The sequence below is a fragment of the Geotrypetes seraphini genome, chromosome 3 (assembly GCF_902459505.1).
Source record: "Geotrypetes seraphini chromosome 3, aGeoSer1.1, whole genome shotgun sequence".
NCBI classification, from domain to species: domain Eukaryota; kingdom Metazoa; phylum Chordata; class Amphibia; order Gymnophiona; family Dermophiidae; genus Geotrypetes; species Geotrypetes seraphini.
Genome location: NC_047086.1, coordinates 343313783 through 343339223, shown reverse-complemented (window position 1 = coordinate 343339223; position 25441 = coordinate 343313783). Strand labels below are relative to the sequence as shown.

Genomic DNA, 25441 nt, shown 5'->3' with positions numbered 1-25441 from the left:
GGGTTCACTTCTTGCACACCACACACCTAGAGGAGGAACAAGCACTCACACAAACACAGCAGCACCAGCAAACTCACAACAAACACAGCAGCAGACCCACAACAAACAGGAAGGCAGCAAACAGGAAGTCAGGTCACATCCAGCCGACAGAGACAGAAGGTTCGCAGCAAGAAGCCCACACAACTCAGAAGGGGAACAAGAAATGATAGCCCAAGGAAGTCAGAAGATGAGCTTTCCAGTCTTCTGCATCAGCTGTAATAAATATATATGACTACCTCCCCTCGGGGCTCGGGCATACATATGCAGTTGATGCATGGAGCTGGATAGCCTGATACAGCAAGTCCAGCTGCTAGAAGAGACAGTGAGGGAACTAAAAAAACGCCTCACCTTTGAAGAGGAAATCCGCGAGCAGGAGAAGTGAATAGTGCAATCCAGTACCAAAGAGGAGATCGAGGAGCTAGAGAGATTCATTGAGGAAGCCCACCAGCAACATGTAGAGGTCCCAGGGCTGGAAAACTGTACCCAAGCAACCTAGGAAGATGGCCTAGACGTGTTTGGAGGAGACACCACTACAACTACAGATGTGACTGAAGCGGAGTTAGAGGGCGACCTCTCACCGAGAGGAAGAGGGAGACTGCATGGTACACACCTCAGGAGAGAGAAGATAGGCCCTACACCATGGATGTGGATCTATGACCCCCGAGGAACCCCAGAACAGAAAAGATGGGGATTATCGTAGGAGACTCCATTATACGACATGTGGACAGCCACACTGCAGGAGGAAGAGAGGATAGACTTTTCACCTGCCTGCCCGGAGCAAGAGTGAAGGATGTGACCAACAGGATCACCAGGATCATAGACAATGCAGAAGGAGAGGACACCGCTGTGCTTATCCACGTGGGAACCACCGATGTGAGCGGACGGAAGTATGATAGGGAAAAACTGAAGGGCCAGTTCCGCTCGCTCAGAAGAAAGCTGAAAGTCAGGGAGGTGAAGGTGGCCTTCTCCGAAATCCTCCCAGTACCGAGAGCAGATGAGAAGAAAGAGGAACTACGAGCGATCAACGCCTGGATGAGAAGATGTTGCGAAGAAGGCGGCTTTGACTTCGTGCGCAACTGGACGGCATTCTGGGGAAGAAATAGGTAGTACAGAAAAGATGGCTTACACTTCACCAAGGAAGGAGGAAGAGTATTGGCAGGCAACATGAGGAGGACCATTGACAAGGCTTTAAACTAAAGGTCAGGGGAAAGCCGACAGTCGACAACCAGTCGATGGCCTGGGCGACAGAATGCCCCAAAGAAGGATCCACAGACAGCTACCCAGACATAGGGGATAAAGACCACAAAGCAATTTGGGGAGACAATGTAGGAGCACATACAGATACCACGAAAGACACAGTAGGGGCTGCGAAACTTAGAAAGCCCAGGAAGGGACCACAAAGGGAACTTAAATGTATGTATACGAATGCTTGAAGCTTGAGGAACAAAATGGGAGAGCTAGAGATAATAGCAAGACGCAACGAACTAGAAATCATTGGCATAACAGAAACATGGTGGAATGATGAAAATGAATGGGAAACGGTACTACAGGGATACAAGCTATACAGAAAGGATAGAATGGGCAGAAAGGGGGAGGTATTGCCCTATATGTTCAGGAAGGAATAGAATCTGTTAGAGAGGTAAAGACAGAGGGGAAAGAGAAGCTGGAGTCCCTCTGGATCAAGATTCCTAGACGCAACGGTGTAGACACAAAAATTGGCCTTTACTATTGCCCCCCAGGACAGATGGAGGAGACAGACTCAGAAATGATAGAGGAAATCAAACAAAGATGTAAGACAGGAAATATAATGATCATTGGAGACTTCAACTTCCTGGGGATCGACTGGAACTTTGGAACCTCAAACTGTGGTAAGGAGACGAAGTTCCTGGAAATGATAGGGGACTGCTTCCTAGAACAAATGGTGGGAGAGCCGACGAGAGGAGATGCCACCTTGGACTTGGTCCTAAATGGAATTACTGGTCAGACAAAAGAAGTAGAAGTCACGGTCCCACTTGGGACAAGCGATCACAACATGATCAACTTTAAACTAGACATCAAGAAACGAAAACGTACCAAAACCTTAACCACGACTTTCAACTTTAAAAAAGGAAGATATGATAGCATGAAAGCCATGGTAAAAAAACGGCTCAAGAAAAGGATGGATAAAATCAGATCGGTTGATCAGGCATGGTCCCTACTAAAAAATATTATCACAAAAGCACAAAACCTCTACATTCCACAGATAACCAAAGGACGGGAAAATAAAGGCAAAAGAGAACCGGCATGGCTTACTAGAGAGGTGAGGGAAGCCATAAAAGGAAAGAAGGACTCCTTTAAAGAATGGAAACGTATGAAAACAACCGAAGCTCGGAACAAACACAAGGATGAGCAGAAGAAATGTCACAAGACAGTGAGGGATGCCAAAAAGGACTACGAGGAGAAAATAGCGCAAGAGGCCAAGAACTTCAAGCCCTTTAGATACATAAAAGGAAAAAACCCCACATAAGAGGCGGTGGGACCGTTGGATGACCAGGGTAGAAAAGGGTACATCAAGTAAGACAAACAAATTGCTGACAAACTAAATTCCTTCTTTGCGTCTGTCTTTACGAAGGAGGACACCGCAACAATATCAGTAGTGAAAGTGTTCAAAGGAGTAACAGAGAACAACCTCACCACAATAGAAGTGGACTTGGACCAGATATACTACCAGATTGACAAACTTAAAGGTGACAAATCCCCTGGACCTGATGGAATTCACCCTAGAGTCTTTAAAGAACTGAAGGATGAAATCGGAGAGCTATTGCAAAAACTTGCCAACCTGTCAATTAGAACTGGTCAGATACCGGACAATTGGAAGATAGCGAACGTCATGCCAATTTTCAAAAAAGGATCAAGAGGAGAACCGGGCAGCTACAGACCTGTGAGTCTTACATCTGTCCCTGGAAAGATAGTTGAAGCACTGATTAAAGATAGCATAGTCCGGCACTTGGACATATACGACCTGATGGGAGCCAGTCAATACGGTTTCAGGGAAGGGAAATCATGTTTGACGAATTTACTTCAATTTTTTGAAACCATGAACAAACAAATTGATAATGGAGAACTGGTGGACATAATATACTTGGACTTCCAAAAAATGTTCGACAAAGTTCCACATGAAAGCTTCTCAGGAAACTACAAAGCCATGGAATAGAGGGAGATATACTAAGATGGATAGGCTAGAGAACAGAAAACAGAGAGTGGGCATAAATGGGAAGTTCTCAGACTGGGAGACAGTGACTAGCGGTGTACCCCATGGCTCGGTACATGGGCCCATCTTATTTAATATTTTCATAAATGACCTAGAAGAAGGAACATCCAGTGGGATCATCAAGTTTGCTGACGACACAAAGCTATGCCGGGCAATCAGATCACATAAGGATAGCGAGGTATTCCAGAGTGGCTTGTGTCAGTTAGAGAAATGGGCGGAGAAATGGCAGATGAAGTTTAACATGGAAAAGTGCAAAGTAATGCATTTAGGCAGTAAGAACAAGGAATAGGAGTATAGAATGTCAGGTGCAACTCTGGGTAAGAGCGAACAAGAAAAGGACCTGGGTGTACTAATAGATAGGACCCTGAAACCGTCGGCACAATGTGCGATGGTGGCAAAGAAAGCAAATAGAATGTTGGGCATGATAAAGAAAGGAATCACGAGTAGATCGGAGAAAGTTATAATGCCGCTTTATAGGGCAATGGTGAGACCACACTTGGAATACTGTGTCCAACATTGGTCTCCCAACCTAAAGAAGGATATAAAACTGCTGGAGAGGGTGCAGAGACGATCAACGAAGCTAATAAATGGTATGGAGAACTTGGAATATGAGGACCGACTTAAGAAACTGGGACTGTTCTCCCTTGAGAAGAGGAGACTGCAAGGGGATATGATTGAGACTTTCAAAATACTGAAAGGCATCGACAAAATAGAGCAGGGAAAAAAAATATTTACAATGTCCAACGTGACACGGACATGGACTGAAGCTAAGGGGGACAAGTCCAGGACAAATGTCAGGAAGTTCTGCTTCACGCAGCGAGTGGTGGACACCTGGAATGCTCTCCCAGAGGAGGTTATTGCGGAATCCAATTAGATTCACATCTCCTTACGAAAGGCATAGAGGGATATGGGTGACTAAAACTACATCAGATGTATACCTGACTGGGCATCCGCGTGTGCGGATCACTGGACTCGATGGACCGTAGGTCTGATCCGGAGATGGCAGTTCTTATGTTTTGTAGCCTCTCAGATTGAAAGATTTTCTTATATATTTAACTTTATTAAGAGCATGATTATGTTAGGAAGGTCCATCAGCAAAACTAATTGTATGGAGCTAATTGAATGGAGAAAATAATAAGCACTTCCACTCTTTCTTTTTAAACTATCTTTGCATATCACAACATGAACCAATTACAGTGATGATTTAATTAAAGGGAAAGCCCTGCACATTATGCAGGCTCATTCAGGCAATTTTAAAAACATCCATCCTTTCCAAAATACTGTGGAATTTAAATACAATAGAGACTATGACATGTGTGCCACTAAAAATATTTGGTGATGATAACCAACCACCCACACGCCGCCTGAGTTGGATCATGCTCCAGGTCACTAGCTAGTATTACTTCAAAAGCAACAAACTGGTGGCTTAGAGCCTTGACCAAGCCTATAGCAGTAGCAAGAGACAACAAAAGGTCAAGAAAGTCAAGGGGCATGGATTTGATATACTTTCTTCCTGTGGGTACAATCAAAGTTGTTTACATATACTATATGCGGATACTTTTTTCTGTCATGGCTGGTATTTTCTCAGAATCAATTTAATTCTTTTAATTGTTGGATTTTCTCAGTATTTAGGTAAAATAAATAATGAACCAGACAACTATTTTGCATGGGAAGCTATTTATATATACTTGAATATAAACTGACCTAAATATGAACAGAGGTACCCCCCCAAAAAAAAAATATTAAACCTGGGGTGGGTTAATATTTAAGTGCAGTGCCTTGTCTTGCCCTGTCCTGCCAGGCTCTGCACCCTGTTCCCCCCTCCCTCTCTGCTCTGCCAGGCTCTGCATCCAGCCCCCTCACTTACTCTCACCCACCCCTGCCACTCTGCACCCAGCCCCCTTTCTCCCTGCCCCGCCAGATTCTGTACCCTGTCCACCCTCCCTCCCTATGCCTTGCAGGCTTTCACCAGGCCTGCCGTAAGTCCTGGTGGTCCAGCGTTGGGCCAGGACAGCTGGGATCCCTCCCGTCTCCTGTCCCAGCCGATTCTAATAATTGTTACCTCCCTCCCACCTTCCCACGGTGGTCCAGCGGTGAACCGTGACAGGAGTGAACTTCCTTTGCTGCTGACTATACAGAGTCACTAGCTGATTGTCTGCCATGAGCTCATTTCTGGCCCAAACTGCGCCTACTTTGACCTTAGGCACCTCTGTAGACGCAATTCCAGTGCCATTTTTCTTTTTTTATAAGATTTTATTTTTTAATCGGTGCAATCAATTAGTGCACCAATTAAACTAATTAACCCCTCATTTTACAAAACCGTAGCACGTTTTTTAGCGCCGGCTGTGGCGGAAACAGGTCTGACACTCATAGAATTCCTGAGTGTCAGAGCAGTTACCACCACGGCCGGCACTAAAAAACGCACTATGGTTTTGTAAAAGTGTATGTGTGGGGTGGGGGGGAAGTTATGAGGCAAAAGGGTGCCTATCGTCATCTACCTTATGGTGCTATTTGCAGAATCTGCCCCTAACTGCTGTCAGATGAAAATAAAAGGGCATCTAATCTATTAGTAATAAAACATTTCACAGTTTGAGCTCTGGTATCTTTATGCAGATGATATCCTCTTCTTTTTTTCCGACTGATGGTCATCAGAGAAAGGTTGAGATGCGACTAAGCCAATAATATATGACAAAAATATGTGATTGGATGACCCATCACGGTCTTATATTGACTATGAACCAAACGGAACTGATGATTGTAGGGAGAGATAGTGAGTTAGCTGTGATAGCGAGTATGGCTATTATGGGTGAGTTGATACAAGTGAAGAAAGATATCACTGTTTTGGGTGTTTGCCTAGATATGTCATTGACTATGGGGTAACAAGTTTTGAATATGGTTCAAAAGGGTTATGCTCAACTTCATCTATTATACAGATTGAAACCCCTCTTGACAATTTATGACTTTAGAACTGTGGTATAATCGTTGTTTTTGAGTAGGCTTGCTTACTGTAATTCGCTGTTGTTGGAAGTAGCAAAGGCTAAGTTGAGAGCATTACAGGTTATGATGAACTCAGCAGCCAGATTGATTAGTGAGGTAACAAGAACATCTCATATTACCCCTGTATTGAAAAGTTTCCACTGGCTGCCTATAGCACAGAGGATTCAATTTAAAGTGTTATCATTAGTGCATCAAACCCTACATCGAACAGTACCATATTGGTTTCAGTGTCTATGGAAAGTGTTATCGACCCAGCAGTGGGCAGTATGAAGTTAGTATGTCAATCAGTTCTGAATATGTGTCTACTAGAACAAAAATGTTTATGACTGCTGGCATGTTTTTGTGGAATAACATATCTGGTCCGTTAAGACTATGTGTAGAACACTCTACGTTTAAAAAATTGCTCAAAACTAAGCAATTTATGAATGCCTACTTATAATATAGTATGTGAACTATCTTTATGAAATTGTGCCATTTTCCTTGTATTGCAGTTGATGAGCAATTGTTAAGAATATCTTGAGCATATTACTATTATGTTATAAGATATACTTATGAAGACCTCATTGAGTCTTTGTGTAACAGTTTGTTTTTATGTGTGTTATTCTGGAAACCGCTGAGATTATCGGCAGTATAAAAATTATTAAAATAAATAAAATTTCCCCATTCCTCACTAGGAAAGTAAATGACGAAGTCTCAGAGAATACATTTTACTACCCTAAAAAATAATTTACAGTATAAATTTAAATAATTTTTTTCTCTATTCTACAGGTAAGCTTGTAAAGGACTAACAAAATGCATAAATCGCAGACATAGGCCAGTATCTTCATAACTAGCCCAAGCTTTTTAGCAGCGTAAGAATAATTAGAGTCAAACATTTTCTTATTTTTGGCTTTTTTGGCTCAGGATATTTCAGCATAAAGGCCAATGACAGAAAGCTTATCTGTGGTATGCAATACATACTAAGGTGACTCACTGGATATCTCCTGTTATCCATTCTCATCGCTTAACATTTTAATGCTGTAGGAACTACCTTCATTTTCAGTTTAGTTTTCAAACCACCACCATCAATCAAAACCTTAGGATCCTTATGTGACTTGTAAGTTCCACAGAATTCTTAAAATACAGACTAGGGCTAATGTTGAGGCCTACAGGCTAAAACAAAAAGAGTATTTCATTCTAGCTTCAGCTACTGCTACAAATGATAAAATGTGTGTGACACTGATACACAGCCTAGAACAATTTTCTCACAAGGGAAAGCACAAAGAATTACTCGAAAATACTTTAGGCTAACACTGAATTGGGATATTGTGGATGCAACACTGCAGCCTCTGGATTTATTCCATGAAAAGACTGATGAGGTGCTGGCCCCAGTGATAACTGAAATCCAAAATAGGGAGTCCAGCAAAACATATCAAATCCCAATGAAACTGCCAGAACTTATAATTTCATTTTCTGCATATCTTGTCTTTTAGCTACATAGTGAAGAAACATGTACAGTAGACTCTCAACTGGAACTCAAGCAACCAGAACTCTTAAGCAACCAGGAAAATTTTTTTTTTAAATACTTTAAATAAAAATGAAAATAAAATCAGATTCTGGTGCAAATGTAAGTGTAAACTTGGCACACCACACCTGAGTATGCCCACGCTTTGCCTACCACATGTCCGCTAGTTTGTTTGGAACAGTTTATGGTATGGCATAATATGGGGTATAGTATTAGTTAGGCCTATTTTTTAATAGTAACTCTCAAGCAACCAGAAACTACATTTATCCAGGATCTATCAATCCTCATGGATGCCGGTTAACTGAGAGTCTACACTTCTCCCTCCATATTCACGATTTCAGCATTCGCGGTTTTGATTATTCACAGTTTTCAGTTTGCTGGCTCCTCCCCCCAAAATTACATCAACTTGCATAGAGAAATCGCCGATTCCAAGCATTTACAGAGAAAATCACTGATTCCCAGCACTTTCTTCACCGTGTTTTGCCTCTCCTTCAGGAACAGACCAGGTCTCCCACCATGTTATTCATGGTTTCATTAAATTCACAATAGTTTTTAATAGAAAACAACGAATAACATATGAAAAAGTTATTCACGGTTTTTCTGTATTTGCGGTTCTGTTAATCCCCTATCACAGCGAATACAAAGGGAGAAGTGTACTGTACTTTAAAAAGAAGGAGAAAAACTTCAGTGTCCCCTCATTTTTCCATCCTGGTGAGTTCTTTACCTGTTCCTGCTCCATTCCTGTTCACACTCTCCAAGGTAGGGAGAATGAGAGGGCACTCTCTAAAGTCGAAAGGGTATAGATGCTGTACAAACGTAAGGAAGTTCTTCTTCACACAGAGGGTGGTGGAGAGCTGGAACGCTCTTCTGGAGTTTGTTGTAGGGGAAAACACCCTCCAGGGTTTCAAGACTAAGCTGGACAAGTTCCTGCTAAACTGGGACGTACACAGGTGAGGCTGGACTCATTTTAGAGCACTGGTCTTTGACCCGGGGGCCGCCGTGTGAGCGGACTGCTGGGCATGATGGACCACTAGTCTGACCCAGCAGTGGCAATTCTTATGTTCTTATCTGCAATAGCCTCAAACACTTTATAGTCAAATAATTTTTATTATAAAATTAGTAAAGCACACCAGTACAAACAGTACTGGACAGTTGGTCAGAAAGCCGGTCCATACCGGGTTGCATCGCCGCCGTTACTGCCGTTGTTAAAGCCGCCAGCGCCTCCGGCGCAATTTGGTGGATGGCCGAAGATGGGGCCGGCGCCATTTTGTCCGCGCTAAGCTGCGGACGATCGCGGTCCTTCTTGGAGGTGTGAGTGGCCATCGGCGATGCAGAGGAGGACAAGAACCTGTCCATGCGCACCCCACACCACGCGCGATCACACGCCGTCCTCCGCCGCGTCCCCGGGGATCGGTAACGGGGCTGTTCGGGATTCGGGGCCCGGGAGCTCAGGCAACCGTCGTCTGCCCGCGCTCAGTGCATCACGTGATCTCAAACACTTTAAAATCGTAAGTATTCGAGGCTTGTGCGGTTAAGGCATGGGGCAGGGACAGGAACAACAACAAAACTCAGAAGTACGGGACAGGGAAATTGGGTTCCAGTGGGGACAGGGAAAAATTTGTCCCCATGTCATTCTCTAGTGTCCACTGCGAACTTCAGCAGATGGCATTTTTCATAAGCTACAGGAGAAATATTGCTGCGAAAAAGGACTATTTAACATTTATTTTGCAATCTTAACTAGAGAATGACACGGGGACAAATTTTTCCCCGTCCCCGCAAGAACTCAATTTCCCTGTCCCGTCCCTGCGAGTTTTGTCGCTGTCCCAGTCACTGCCTTATTCTGTAAGAACTCACGGGGATGGGCCTGGAAAATGAGTTCCCGCAGGGACAGGGAAAAATTTGTCCCCACTGTCATTCTCTAATTATAGTGTTACATGAAATTATAGTTCTGGCGATTTCATTGAGATCTGAGGTGCCCAGAAAATAGAGAACCAAGAAGATGCAGATTAGGAGGTTCCTGGCTGCTTGGGGTTGCAGTGTTTTCTGAAAAAAATTTAATCTAAGTCAGAGAGAGTTTACTGCTCTCTGCATACTAAAATAGTAATATACAAACTTTCTGAGGGCTTGCAAGTGCACTCTTCCTCCCTTTGAAAATTCAGAGGACTGTGGGCACTTGTGTGCTTCGTGTTCATTTGCAGGTAGAGTTCACATGGCAAAGCATTCAGAGGCTTTACAAAGTAGTCCTGGTGCATACTTTATACGCCCTTCTTCAAACTGCATTTACACAAGTGAAAACTTTTCAAAACTGTACTTAGGTGGTGATTTTCTGCTTTGATTCCCATTTTGGTAAGGAATAGAATGGCTCAGCTCTACTCCGCTGTTGTCTGAACCCAATAATAGGCACCCTATAATTCATTATGGCAGATGAACCCCAATTTTGTCCTCAAGAACTGCAATGAGTGCCAGAAATATTTACATATATCTGGACTTGAAAAATGGCTGAGTTCCAGAGTTTTGTCCTCAGAAAGCCAGACCTGTTGGTGGCCTGTGAAGGCCGGGGTTGTGCCATTGCACTACATAGAACCACAAGGGAATTTAGCAACAAACAATAATTGTTTTATTTATTAGGACTTATTTACTGTCTTTTTGAAGGAATTCAGTCAAAGCAGACTACAGTAAGGATAAATCAAACTTAGGCAATTATATTGAATCAGAGTTAAAAAGGAAATTGGCTTGTTAAAGTGATGATTCTCCTAAAATACAATGGGTCCAATTTAGCTGGACAGGAATGGCTTCCAGCTGGCTAAATAGCACATGGCTGGCTATCTCCTGCTGAATATCCCATTCGGCAGATAACCCGGTGACCAGGTATGTTGTGTGACCTTGCCAGTCACTGCTGATATTCATCAGCTAGCTGGCTAAATTCAGTGGCTAGACAAACTTGTCTAAAAGGCATGTCTATGTCTGGCCATCATGACTTAGCCAGGGAGCCTATGAATATCAGCTTAGTTGGCTATGCCTTGAGCAGCTGTCTCCCCCTCCCCCCATCTTAATATCAGGCAGATTAGATATTCTAAAGTGCACGTATTTGGTCCCTTACTGCATTTGCTCAAAGCTGGTGATTCTGGGATGGTGGGTTATTGAACTGTATATATCATGGAGCTAAAAGGCTGTTACCTTCTATTAAACGCTGCACAACAAATGTGAAGCCTGTGGTCCGTGGATGCAGGACATAGTCGTATTTCTGCAGTCCATTCTGTTCGGCATACTCATCGCTCCGAGATTTCGTGTTTTCTGAACAAAGAGAGCCAAAATAAATAAAATATATAAATGCATACAGAAGGAAGCGGAGGAATGGTGGAGAGCATTAATGCAGGTGTGGCTGTAAAGTTAAGGACAATTTGTCAATACATTTATTAGGTTACCAACTTGGCTGTCTCCAAGTTTGCTTTACTATTTGTATTTATGCTTATATTGGTCATTTTACTATTGTTATGCTGTTAACAAAATTGAAATACACCACCTTGGGCAAATAAATCTCTTCTTAAAAAGTGGTTAATACATATCAACATATAAATGGGAGCAAAGAATGTAGCACAGTAAGTATTATGACAGCCGCAGATTACAAACGGGCTTTCTATAAATTTCCAAGAGCATGAAATAAAGAACTGCTGCTTAATATTCTCATCGCCACACAATTACTAAATTCCCTTCACTTCCTGATGATCTAGGCATTATCACGGTCCTCTTCACATTTACCAAGAGCTATTAAGTCAAAGCAATAATATAGACATTACACCCAATACATGGTGCTAGTCTTCAGTTAGAGACAATCTAGACTTGGGGCTCCTTTTATCAAGCCGCGCTAGCGGGGTTAGCGCGTCGGACATTTCATCATGCGCTAACCCCCGCAGCCGGCTAAAAAACTAACACCTGCTCAATGCAGGCGTTAGCAGCTAGCGCGGCAGGCAGTTTAATGCGCAGTATTCCGCGCTTTAAACCCCTACCGCAGCTTGATAAAAGGACTCCTTGATTTCAGGCCATGGATATTAGATAAGAATGGTGGCATGGAGGAGTAACTGGATATACAGATGCCTAAGTGGTATTTCTGCGAGACCTTGGGAAAGAATGTCATTTGGACTCAGCCAAGGATCTGGGTTTCTGGGGGGATGGAGGATACCACTGAAGCAGGACCCAGAGCATCTAAATAGGGGGTATAGAATAGGGTGGCTAGCTTAAGAGTAGCAGCTGAAATGATTCTTAAGATATCTGCAATCTGGTCTTTCAACCAATGCAAGTTATTGTAGTTTCTGGGGTCTATATGCCTCATATAATATGGGAGAGAATGGGGAAAATACTGAAGGCCACATGCACTAGATTCACATTGTTCTGGGCACTAGGCAAACATGTTTGTGTGTCCCCATTCACTTTTTTTGTTCCCTCATGAGGGATCTTCATCTATGACCTTTTTCTCTCCACAGGTAATCATCCTTCCAGATCACCTCTCCTGAAATGGCACGAGAGAACTACAAGAGCTAGGTTTGGGTATGGTGGCAGCAGCAGGTTGTGAGTGTGGGGACTGAGCAAATGCACAATTATAGACCTAGCCTTCTTCACAGAACCCAGGAACAGGAGATTCCACTGTGCTGCCTGTAAGTGCTCATGGATTTAGTTTCTGCATTCATTCACAACCTACTGCCATCCTCAAGACCAGCCTCACAGCTTGCTTTGGAGAGATGAGCTTAGCAGTGGGAGTACTGAGGAGCGAATTGAGGTTAATACAAGAGAGGAAGTAGAAGGAGGAGGAGGAGAGGCAGTAAAGGAAGGTGGTCATAGCTTAATTCCTGGGGTAAACGGAAGATCAGATTAGGACTTTATGCAATAAACAAAGCCTAGATCTATGTTGTCGATCGGGTGTCCGTACTAAGTTCGGCATCAATATGGTGATTCCGAGGGAGCTCAGGATCACCAGGTTGTCTAAGGAGGGGTGAACCGGCCCAGGTCGTAAACGGAACAAAATCTGTAACTGACTGTGAACAATCAATTGATAACCCTCAATTATGTCCATCTTATATTTTTCAAAATATTCCAAGTCATGTTATTTCTTGGTTAACTTTTTGATAAATTATTTTTTAGATCATGACTATTTTTCTATATCTATGGGTCATATAGCTCTTACTCCTTTATTAAAGGATATTTCTCTAGCCCATATTTCCCGGCAAATTATCGTCCAATTGTCAATATACCTTTATTGACCAAACTAATCGAATCCATAATTTCTAAACAACTATCAAGTTATGTAGATGAGTTCTCCATATTATTACCATTTCAACATGGTTTTTATTCTAATTTTAGTACAGAAACTTTATTGTTATCCTTGATTTCAAAAATTCAATATTTATTAATTAGCACAGAACCATTTTGCAATCTTATTACAGTTTGATCTGCTTTTGATGTAGTAAATCTTGATATTCTTGTTCAATTATTGTCTGAATTGGGTTTAGAGGGAAAAATCCTCAATTGGTTTAAAGGATTTTTGTCACTGCAATCATACATGGTAAATTTTAATGGTGCAACATCTACTGTGTGGTCTAGAGACTGTGGCGTTTCTCAGGGTTTGCCATTGTTCCCTATTTGTTTTAATAACTATATGACCACTTTAAACGTTTTTCCATTAAGTCCTTTTGAAACTCTATTTACTTATGCTGATGATATGTTTATTCTATAGCAGGGCTGCCCAATTCCGGTCCTCGAGATCTACTGGCAGGCCAGATTTTCAGGATACCCACAATGAATATGCATAAGAGAGATTTCCTGCACTGCCTTCTTGGTATGCAAATCTTTCTCATTTATGTTCATTGTATATATCCTGAAATTCTGGCCTGCCAGTAGATCTCGAGGACCAGAATTGGGCAGCCCTGTTCTACAGCAAGTCGATCTGAATTTGAACAACTTCTCTGCTAATATAAATTCTTGTATTTCTAGATTACACTGTTGGTCACTTCAGGTTCAAATGATGTTAAATACGACCCCCCCCCCTCCCAATTGCTTTGGTTTGTTCCTGAACTTGCAGACATTCCAAGGACACTTACTCTTAGTATAGGTGAATCTTTATCATTTATTTTAGATTCTGCCCTTTCATTTCATTACCAAGTAAACCACCTGATTAAGGAACTTTTTTTTAGTTTAAGTACACTGAAAAGTGTTCACCCCTTATTCTATCAACACCACTTTGCAGTATTGGTCCAGTCAGTTATTTTAACTCAGTTGGACTATTGTAATTCCATCTACGTTGGTTAAGTAAAGGTAACCAGAAAAGGTTACAACTGATTCAGAATATTACTGCACGACCAATTTTTGGGAAGTCAAAATTTGATCATGTGACTCCATTGTTGAAGAATTTACACCAACTCCCATTCCGTTTTAGAGTTCAGTTTAAATGCACTTGTATTGTTTAAAAAATAATTTGTGGATTATCCGATTCTTTGATACCTTTGACTTTGAACTCACTAAGACCTTCGAGCTGTAGAACCATCCATACATATAAGCTCTTTTCCTTCTGTTAGAGGTGCTCGGTCAATTCTCTCTCTTTTTTGCATACTGTGTTATGGAATGATCTTCCATTTCAGATATGATCATGCATCTCTTCAGGTTTTTCAAAAAATTCCAAAAACTGTGTTGTTTTAAAGTTCATTAGAATGTAGTTCTCAATTATTTATTTTAATATTAACATTGGAAAAATATTATAATGAGTAGACATCATTTTCCTTGGATACTATATGTACAAACTGGGGGGAGGGGTGGTTTTAGAAGTATACAATCATTAAGTATTCATAATATGTTTATAAGAAGTTTTGGTTGAAATATTTAAGGAAGGGTGGGAGGGAAGGGATATATGTTTTTCTGATGATATTAGAAAGGATTTCAAGTGTTATATAGAAGTTATAAATTATGTATTTCTGTACACTTGTGTGATTTAAAATGAATAAAGAAATTAAAAAACAAACAAACAAACAAACATTCTCAATGATTTTAATATTAATATTTTCTTTTAGACAAATTTTTATTGTAAACCAAGTTGAGCCCTATATTTTAGGAATGATTTGGTATATAAATCTAAAATTTAGTTTGATTAGATTAGAACACAGGTCCACTATAGGTCGTTAATGTCGTTTGGAAGCATTGGATAATAGCAGGAATACGTACTTTAGATGATGTTATATCTAATGGTAAACTACTTGATTTTTCACAGTTGCAACACAAATTTGGTCTTGATAAATCACAAAATTATAAATGGTTACAACTGAAACAGGCCATTCAGGGAGGGTTCCCTGAATGGAAAAATCTTAATAATCAATATAGTTTAGAGTTCTTATGCTTTCAGACGAACTTCCTGTTGACACCAGGCTGCGCAGTGGTACAAATTAATATCTGGATTCATGAATAAAAAAACAAAGACAGATCTTAGAGACATTTGGAGCATTGAGATTAAACATCAAATTTCTGCTTTTCAATGGCCACGTATTTGGTCTTGGAGGATGAGATGTACAATGTCTGCATCTACGAGACAAACATGGTTCTTCCTGTTGCATAGAGCATTCTGGACCCCTGTTTGTTTAAAAAAATTAGATAACTCTAAGTCTGATAAATGTTGGCATTGTCATCTTGAAGCATGGACTTTAGACCATTTATTATTCTATTGTCCATTTATTATGGAATTTTGAAATCAATTTGGAGTCAAATAAATTGTTTATTAGAAAATCATATGGCATTATCCTATGATACAATATTATTTGGCATGGAGATGAGAACTAAGAGTCAAATATCCTCTACAAATAATAAATTATTGCTCATTTTGACAGGAGTTGCCATACAACAAATAATACTTAATTGGAAAAGTTGGAATAGATTGAACTTTAGTTTTTGGTGGAATTCAGTATGCCATATTTATAAAATGGAAAGAACATTAGCCATTCAAAAAGGGAACTTTAATAAATTTCAGGATGTGTGGAGGCCATTATCAGATTATTGTAAAGAACGAGTATATATTTTTCTTCCCTGATTAGTACAAATGGAAATTGGGCGGGGGGGTATTTATTATTGGAAAATGTTTTTATGAAATATAAAAGGATGGGAGGGAAGGAGATAAATTTAATTAGATAAGATTAATTGTAGAATTTCAAGTGATATATCTATGCTAAAATGTTAATACCAATGTTGATGTACTTGATCTAAGTTATAAAATTAATAAAGAATTATATAAAAAAAAAAAGAACACAGGTCCACTGCTTCCTTCAGAGTCCATAGGCAAAGCAGCAGAGGTCTCTCTAAACCTCTCTTTTTTAGGCAGCCTGTGGGGAGGAGGAAAGTTTTCTCTAATTCAGACTGCTCAGGATCAGTTACAAATGTTTACATATATTTTATAAATCATGACTCTTCTCGTGCTCCATTCAAACAGCAATCCCTGAGCTGCATAAAATTACCGTATTTTTTGCTCCATAAGACGTATCTGACCTAAATTTAGAGGAGGAAACAAGAAAAAAAACCATTCTGAACCAAATTCTCTCTGCGAGGCTCTGTACCCAACCCTACACTCCTTGCCAAGCTCTGAACCCTGTCCCTCCTTCCTGCCAGGCTCTGTACCCTGTCCCCCCTCTGGTGGTCTAGTGGTAGGCTGGCATAGGGCAGGCAGGGCTAGTAGCTGGCAGGAAGGCAGGCAGGGCTAGTGGCAGGCAGGCAAGTAGGGACAGGGCACAGGGCAGGCAGGCCTAGTGGCTGGCAGGCAGGTAGGGACAGGGCAGGCAGGGACAAGGCAGAAGGCAGGCTGGCCTAGTGGCAAGCAGGCAGAGGTGGCCCCCCGTAACTTTTATTCTTTTTAAAATCCTGGCAGGGCCCTCTGTACCTTTTTGTACTCCCCCCTTTACCATTTTTACTTTTTAAAAATCCTGGTAGGGCCCCCCGTATCTTTTTGTACTCCCCCTTTACCATTTTAAGTTTTTTTTTAAATCACGGCAGGGCCAACCGGAACCTTTTTGTTCTCCCCACTGGTACCTTTTTGTACTCCCGGTGCTTCCCCTGCTGGATGGCTGCGGCAGCAAGAGGCAACCATTCACACAGTGGTGTGGGACCAGGCAGGCGCGCGTGAAGCTTGTGCCTGCCTTGTTCAACGCTCTGCCTTTCGCTGCCGCAGCAGTCCAGTGGGGGAAGTGCCGGGAGTACAAAAAGGTACCAGGAGGGGGGGGAGGGATAGTACAAAAAGGTACGGGTGGGGAAAAAGTGCTTCTTATGGAGCGAAAAATGTGTTATGTGTGTTCTTGTCATTGTGTATTATGTGGGGGTAACTTTATAAGAGGCTTTTTGCAAATGTATACTGGCATATAAAAGCAAAACAATTCTTCAAAGAAATCCCCATTATGCACAGGACCAGATTTAATGTGCTAATGTACTTCATATAATTCTATAAAGAGAAACAATCACTAAAAATTATGAGCAATTATGATATTTCAAAAAATATTCATTCACAAGCTCATAGACAGAATTTTTCCACTCTGCAAATATGTAAGAAAACAATTGAGATCAATGTGCAAATAATGTGTTCACTGAGTCATGCCATCATTATTTCTTTACTTTTAAATATGAAGAGAGACCTCTGAAGAAAAAAATTTACTTCAGAACCAGTTTAAGACATAGGAAAACTAGTCATAGTCCTATGGCTTAAATGTTTAGGGAGTCATTGCCTTAACCTAGTACTTGGGGCCTGTGAAGAAAACAGATATTATCTGATACACTGCTGCTGCATTCGGCCATGCAAGTTAAAAAATCATCAGGAAGTGCCGCTCTTTACCTTTGTAGGGTCAGAGAAGAGACCTGGAGGAGCATAATCAAAAAAACCGTCTAAGTCCCCTTTTGGCATAAGTCCTTAAATGTTCAAAGCAGAAGCAGGGAAAGTGTCCATAACCAAAACAAATGTCCTTGTTTTGATTATGGCCTGCCTCTACTAAATGCCGAGATCACCACTACGTCTACAAGTACACCCCCACGACGTCTACACTTTTTGAACATAATGAACCAAAAAAACGCCTAAGCCCCAAACGTCCAACAGAAGAAGGGCTTTTAGGCGTAGGAGGAGCCAGTCCTTCGCCTAAAAGCTGGATTCTGTAACCGGTGTCTGTCAAAAACAACAGCGGTTACAGAATCCTCCTCCCCCCTTCCCCCCCACAATGATCCAGGCAGGAGGGTGCCCAAGCCCTCCTGCCATGTCGAACCGCGAAACCCCCCCCCCCCCCCACCGACAACATCGGGGCAAGAGGGAGCCCAAGCCCTCTTGCTCCGCTGACTCCCTGACAGCATTGGGGCAAGAGGAAGCCCAAGCCCTCTTGCCCTGGCGATCATGCCCCCCTGACTCGATATGGCCAGGAGGGAGCCCAAGCCCTCCTGGCCCCGGCGACTCCCCACACCCCACTACAATACGGGCAGGAGGGATCCCAGGCCTTCCTGCCCTTAACACAACCCCCCTCCCCCCAACGACCGCCCCCCCAGAACCCCCGATCGGCCCCCCCACCGACCCGCGACCCCACCCGGCCGACCCCACGACCCTCTCACCCCCCTTCCCCGTAGGCCAGACGGACGGGTGCCAAGCCCGCCCGTCTGGCAGGCCAGCTGGGTCCAGAATGGGGCCGGATTGGCCCAGGTGGCAGAAACCCCGCCCACAGGTGGGGCCTGAGGTGCCTGGGCCAATCAGAATAGGCCTGGGAGCCTTAGGCTCCTCCTGTGGGTGGGGCCTTAGGCACATGGGCCGGGTTGGCCTTCTCCCCTGCCGCGATGCGATCACTCCTGTACCCGAACTGCCACAACCTGCGGCAGGAGAGATTGGGCATCTCAGTTAAAAGGAAAGATATATAAACTATAAAGAGTTTTACCTTATGCAAAATTGTCATTTCTTTAATAAGACATTAACTATTTTTTCTGCGGCCCTCCAAGTACCCTATTTTTTCTGCAGCCCTCACATTTAAAGTTTAATATCTTTTCTTTCTCAAAACTGACACATTTCAATCACTATATTGAAAATAAAATCATTTTCCCTACCTTTGTTGGCAGGTGACTTTATTTTTCTGTGCTTTTAACTGTTTCCAGGGCCTTCTTGTCCTTTGTCTGTTTTTCTCTCCGTCTTCACTTTTGCCTTGCATCCATCTTTGGCATTAACTTAATATTCAATTTTTCTGATTTCTTTTCAAAATCTACGTTTCCATGTCTTCCCTTCCTATCTCTCTCTTCTTATTTCCATGGTCTGACATCTCTTTCCTTCCTTTCTCTCCCTCCCTCCTTCCTTTCTTTCCCCTGGTCTGGCATCTGTCTCCTTCCCTCCCTCCATGCCCTGGCATCTCTCCCTCCCCCTCTATGGTCTGATATCTCCTTTCCTTCCCTCCCTCCCATGAACTTGGCATCTCTTGTTCCTCTCCTCTCCCTTGTCTTCCTTCCCTCTCTTTCCCCAATTGGGTGCGGCAGCAACAGAAGCAGCATTTCCCTTCCCCCTTTCCTGTGCAGCAGAAGCATTTCTCTTCCCCTTTCCCTCCCCCTCCCTTTCCCTATGCAGCAGCAGCAGAAGCAGCATTTACCTCCCCCCTTTCCTGTGCAGGAGAGGCATTTCTCTTCCCCTTCCCTCCCTCTCCCTTTCCCTGTGCAGCAGCAGCAGCATTTCCCTAGGGTCCCCCTTTCATATGCAGCAGAAGCATTTCTCTTTCCCCTCCCCTTCCATTCTCTTCCTTGTAGAGCAGCAGCGTGTCTGGCCGGCTCCCTTGCTCAGTCGATCGTTCCGTTCAAAGCCGTGCCTGAGTCAGAAGCCTCTCTGATGTTGTGAGCCGCCACCCGCGGCTTTGAACGGAACGATCGACTGAGCGAGGGAGCCGGCCAGACACGCTGCTACTCCAGAAGGAAGGTAAGGGGGGAAGAGAAATACTGGTGTGGATGGCACGAGGAGCCGCCGGCGGCCGCAGCTTTAACTGGAACAATCAACTGCAGCAAGGGAGCAGTTGATCATCGCGTCCAGACCGCGGGCCGCAAAATAGCACCTGGAGAGCCGCATGCGGCGCGTGTTTGAGACCGCTGTTATAGACTATGGTCCTGCATACATTCATTAAGCCCTTCCCAATTGTGAGAAAGCATTTCATGTTGGTGTCAGTTTATGACATAACCCACTTGTGTAGATGATTTATCCAGCTGTCTAAAGACACACCATTTACAGATAAGTAAGTTTACTCCCCTCCCCTCAATATTTATTTAATAAAATCTTATTCAACATTTTATTTGGCATTGGGGATGTTTTACAGGTGAAAATCAAAAATCCCTAATGATAAAGACCTTATAAATTTATATTTTAAGAGTTTTGCAATGTATTTCTACTTTAACCAGAACAAAACTAAATCGATTTCACAACAGTCCCCCCAGAGATTGTGTGCTCACACCTGCCATTTGGCATAGCTCTACGCAGTGAAGAGGGGGTTGTCAGCAAAGGTAGCAGTTTATTAGAACAGCAACAGGACATTTTCAGAGAGGAGTGAGTACAAAAGCATGTTGCTTCATTTTAACTTTGCATTGATGCGTGAAACAAGCAGAAACACCCTGTGTCCATTCCACTCCTGAAGTGACTGCCTGTATAATTTTTAAAAAATTTCTCTGTGAAGCCTTGGAGATCCTGTTTACAAGACACTACATAATGACAAAATATTACCAGCCTGCATGAACAAGCAGAAACACCCTGCATCCATTCCACTCCTGAAGTAGCTGCCTGTATAATTTTTAAAAAATTTCTCTGGTTAGAACAAGACACTACATAATGCCGAAATATTACCACCCTGCATGAAAACCTTAAAGACAACACATCAATCATCATCTAGCATGAGTCAGAGGAAGGGGACATAAGAAAGATTGGGGAACAGATGCCACATCAGTGCTATTGGTGCTGTCTCCCTTTGAGACGCAATACTGACGTCTCTTCTGCCTGCTGTCAGGGCTAGTCATCTAGAAATTTAAGATGACATTATTTTAGAAAACAGACATAATTGCTAGCATTTTGACCAGCAATATCCTCCTCCCTGCTCCCTTCTGTGTCACTGAAGAGCATAACAGATGAGCTGTCATTTACGCAAATGGTCCTGGGTGAAGGAAGTAATGCTGTTGGCCCAGAACCATACCGGCTTCTGAATTTGCCCACATTAGAGTCCTCCAAATATTTTGTGATGCTTTATATAAAATATGAGGTGCTAATAAAAGTGCAACACCACCACCCAAAATCTAAAAGGTAGGTATAGATGAGTGTTTTCTTTTCCAACAGTACTCAATTTACCCAAAGTAACTTTGGCCTCTGGGAGATGGGGGTGGGGACTTCTAAACAGCAAATGTTTTAAAAGAAGGCAGTTGGGGAAAAAATATTTGAAAGAGAACCAAAAACTTATGCAGAGCACAGAGATGTACACAGAAATTCTTCATTTCTCAGGGCCTGTTTTACAAAGCCGTGCTAGCGGCTGCTGCGCGGTAATGGCCCTGAAGCGCATAGAGATTTAAAGGGCTTTGGGGCTGTTGCCGCGCGGCAGCCGCTAATGCGGCTTTGTAAAACAGACTGTCAGCAAATGGCGCCAGTTCTCTGGAATTCTCTTCCCATTTATCTTTGTGAAGAAAAATCGTTTATTACATTTAAAGCCCAATTAAAGGCATTTTACTTCTCTCAAGCATTTACCTTATGGTTTTCTTTTTTATGGAAGTTATACTATTATGGGTTCTTAATATCTCATTGCAAATTTTATTGCAATTTATCCTCATTGTTCTTCCCTTTAATTGTAATAGTTTGTTTTGTATTGTTTTATTTCCCCGTTTTATATTCATTGTAAACCAGTTAAATTTTAACTTTTGTTTAAATTTGCGGTATATTAAATAAATTTAACCTGAACTAGAGATATTTCAGTCATATTTGTCCTCTGACTGAGAGATGCAAATGTGCTTTTCATTCACACCTGCAGGAGTTCTCAGAGTATTGCATTTTGCAGCAGTCATTCTGGAAAGAAGTGTTGCTGCAGTTACATAGCACTTAGTTATGTTCCTAAGAGCCAGCTTTTCAGGATGATTGGGGGTACAACATACAACATAAATACTCCTTCATCAGAATAATGGAGTTTGCTCAATATTGGGGATAGCCAAGCACCCACAGAGCTGGCACCTATGGTTATGTTAAGAACCATTCTTGGGGAAAACTAAGAAATACTGTACTGTCAACTTCCTTCAGCATCTATTTTAGATCAAAATCTCTAAGCAAAAAATTGGGGATAAATAAGCTTTTCCTAACTTCCCATTCTCCTCTCAGCAATTTTCCTTTGCCAGAGATAATTCTAAAAGGTCACCATCACTTCTCCTGGCTACAAAAGTGTTTTAGCTTTCCTGATGACTGTAAAATCCAACATAAAACTCATACAAATTCTCTTAACTAATTTAAGCTCTACTAACTCTGCTCCCACCCAAATTTCTCATTTCATATTAAGTTTCAGGTTTATTTAAAAATTTGATATACCGTCTTATCAAAATTCAAAGCGGTTTTACATAATATATAAAAACAAAGAGTAGAAAGGCATACCGTATTTTCACGCGTATAACGCGCACCCGTGTAAAACGCGCACACGGGTATAGCGTGTGGGAAAAAGAAATTTATGTAAATAAATTAATATATAGCGCGCACACGCATATACCGCACATGCTGCTCATTGAATTAAAACCTCCTTCTGCCGTCCTGACTTTCCTCTCGCCGCCCTGCCCTCTGCCCCGACTCTCCTCTCGCCGCCCTGCCCTCTGCCCCGACTCTCCTCTCACAGTTCTGCCCCGAATCGCCGCCCTGCTCCTGCCTTGACGTCCCGACTCTCCTCTGCCTGTCCCCCCTTAAAGGTCTGCCTGTCCTCTCTTGAAGTCTTGTCCCCCCTTAAAGGTCTGCCTGTCCCCCCTTGAAGTCCTGTCCCCACCCTGAAAGCCTGATGCCCCACCCCGAAGGACCGCTGGCCCCCCCACCCTGAAGGACCGCTCGCACCCCCCCCCCGATGTCCGATTCATCCCCCAGCCCCCCCCCTGCACCGTTAGCAGTGGAGAAGCAACCTACCGTGGGTTCGCGATGCCAGTGAGCCCTGCTGCTTCCTCTGCCGCGGTCCCGCCCTTTCTCTGACATCAGAGAAGGGGCAGGACCGCGGCAGAGGAAGCAGCGCAGGGCTCAGAGAAGGGGCGGGACCGCCGGCAGAGGAAGCAGCAGGGCTCACTGGCATCGCGAACCCACGGTAGGCTGCTTCTCCACCGCTAACGGTTGGGGGGGGGGGCTGGGGGATGAATCGGACATCGGGGGGGTGCGAACAGTCCTTCAGGGTGGGGGGGCTAGCGGTCCTTCGGGGTGGGGCATCAGGCTTTCAGGGCTGAATTGGACATTGGGGGGGGGAACCAGCAATGTAAAAAAAAATTGTAAAACGCGCTCACGCATATAACGCGCATGGTTATGCTCGGTTTGTAAAATCGTGTATAACACGCGCGTTATATGCATGAAAATACATTACATTAAAAACAAATTATAATTATTAAAACAGACAGTCAAACACATAGACGAACATTAACTTACCGAAACAAAATGAAAAAGGGTAGAAATACATTTGTGTAATGAAAAAGAGAGGGAGAAGGATCAAAACAAAAGGGAGGGAACAAAAAATAAATAAAATAAAAATCTATGTTAGAAAGGCATTATTTATTTGATTACATTTTATATAGCACTCATAGCCCAAAATATGTCAATGTTATAGATTATAAGATGACCACTGATCATAACAATTAGAGAATGACACGGGGACAAATTTTTCCCCACGGGAACTCATTTTCCCATCCCATCAACTTCTTTTCCTGTTCGAGGCTTGTGCGGTTAAGGCAGAGCTTTCAGGAATGGGGCAGGGACAGGAACAGTGACAAAACTCATGGAGACGGGGAAACTGAGTTCCTGCGGGGACAGGGACAAATTTGTTCCCGTGTCATTCTCTAATAACAATCACAAACACCACCAGAGAAAAATTACATTTTTCAGAAAAAGAAATTAAGAAATACTACCACTAGTACTTATCATTTCTATAGTGCTACCAGACGCATGTAGCACTGTATATTAACATGCAATAGACGGTCCTTGCTCAAAAGAGCTTACAATCTAATTATGATAAATAGGACAAGAAGGGTTAATTAATACACATTAATGGCATTTGATTTATTGGGGGAAAAACAGTGTTTAAAGCAGAAAAGCTGGCATTGTATTAGTCTGCAATCCCAAAACTTTAGATATGGAGAGTAGAGGTACAACCAGGTGCTCAAAAAGTTGGAAACTAGAACTCTTCCAACATGCTGACAATGGCGACTGACTATAAAACATTCCGAAAAGAAATTAAAACCTTGTTCTTAAGAAAATTTATCAAGAAATACTAATACATCTCCTTGACTACTCCCAGTCTTGTAAATTTCCCAGCAAAATCTCAACCTTGTAATTAGCACCCTAATCTGTAATTTTTCCTGGAAATGTCCAGTTATCTACATTTGTAATCACCTAGAACTGCAAGGTATTGGTGGAATAGTAGTCACTAATACAATGTAACTTCAGCTTTGCTCTGGTGAAGAAACAAAAAACACCAAGGTGGAGAAACCAAGAACCACAGGAGGAGAAAAGGAAGTAAAAAGGTGACAAATGTAAATTCTCAACATTGACATAATTCAATCACTAAGTGGAACATTTTATAGACCTGTGCAGTTGTTGAAGTAATAAAGCGCTGTAGACAAATATATGGACATTAGAATAATATACTTCAACTACTGTAAATGTATCATGGCATTATTTATTAGGCCTCTCAGTGTAATCTCTGCTGTGGTGGTCACAAAAGCCTGTTTGTTAAGGATCTAATATATTGGTAATTTCCAAGAAGTCAAACAGCTGATTTACTACAGCTCTTTCACTTTGGACAGAAAGGTCAGGTTGAAGATTGGTATTTAGGGAATTCCCTCTCTCCCTTTTTTTTTTAGCTTTTAGCAAGAATCAAGATTTTATTATGGTTTTTTTAAGCTAATGCAGCCTGTACAAGATTCCCACACTGATTCTGAATATGCACCAATTCCAATGACTTATCATCATTGTGTCATTGGAATACATAAAGGGCCAAATTCTATAAATGGCATCCCGATTGTAGACAGTGATAGGTGTTCTACCGCTGTCTAACCAGCCAATCGTTTTGCACGTAAAAAAAAACAACCCATCCCGAGGCAGATCGTCTACACTATAGGCATTTTCGTGAGCCTAGGGAGACATGTAGGTCCGCTTAAGCTTGCCCAAGGTCAGGTGTGGGCATGGGTTTGCCCGTTAGTGGCCTTAGGCGAGCTTATTAGGTCCTACATGTCTCCCTAGGGTCATGATAGACCCTGAAATGTAGGCCAGCAAAATGCTGATCTACATTTCAAATAGACACGGCTGCTGAACCGATCGTGGCAAGAGAACCTCCCTGCTGCAATCAGTTTAGCAACCACAGCAGGGAACCCATCCCCCCCAGCAGGGAACCCATCACCTCCAAGTTGGCTGGCAGGAGGGATGCCTACTCCCTCCTGCTGGAACC

General features: G+C 42.6%; 1 protein-coding gene across 13 annotated transcripts in view; it reads right to left on the bottom strand.

Annotated features, from left to right (window-relative positions):
• The window catches only part of LCLAT1 (lysocardiolipin acyltransferase 1), a 296554-nt gene that overhangs the window by 81976 nt on the left and 189137 nt on the right, over positions 1-25441 (bottom strand). For all 13 annotated transcript variants that reach the window (XM_033938082.1, XM_033938078.1, XM_033938079.1 and 10 more), the window contains one exon: positions 10968-11084. In XM_033938082.1, the coding sequence (XP_033793973.1) occupies positions 10968-11084 (117 nt within the window). The remainder of the gene's footprint in view (positions 1-10967; positions 11085-25441) is intronic.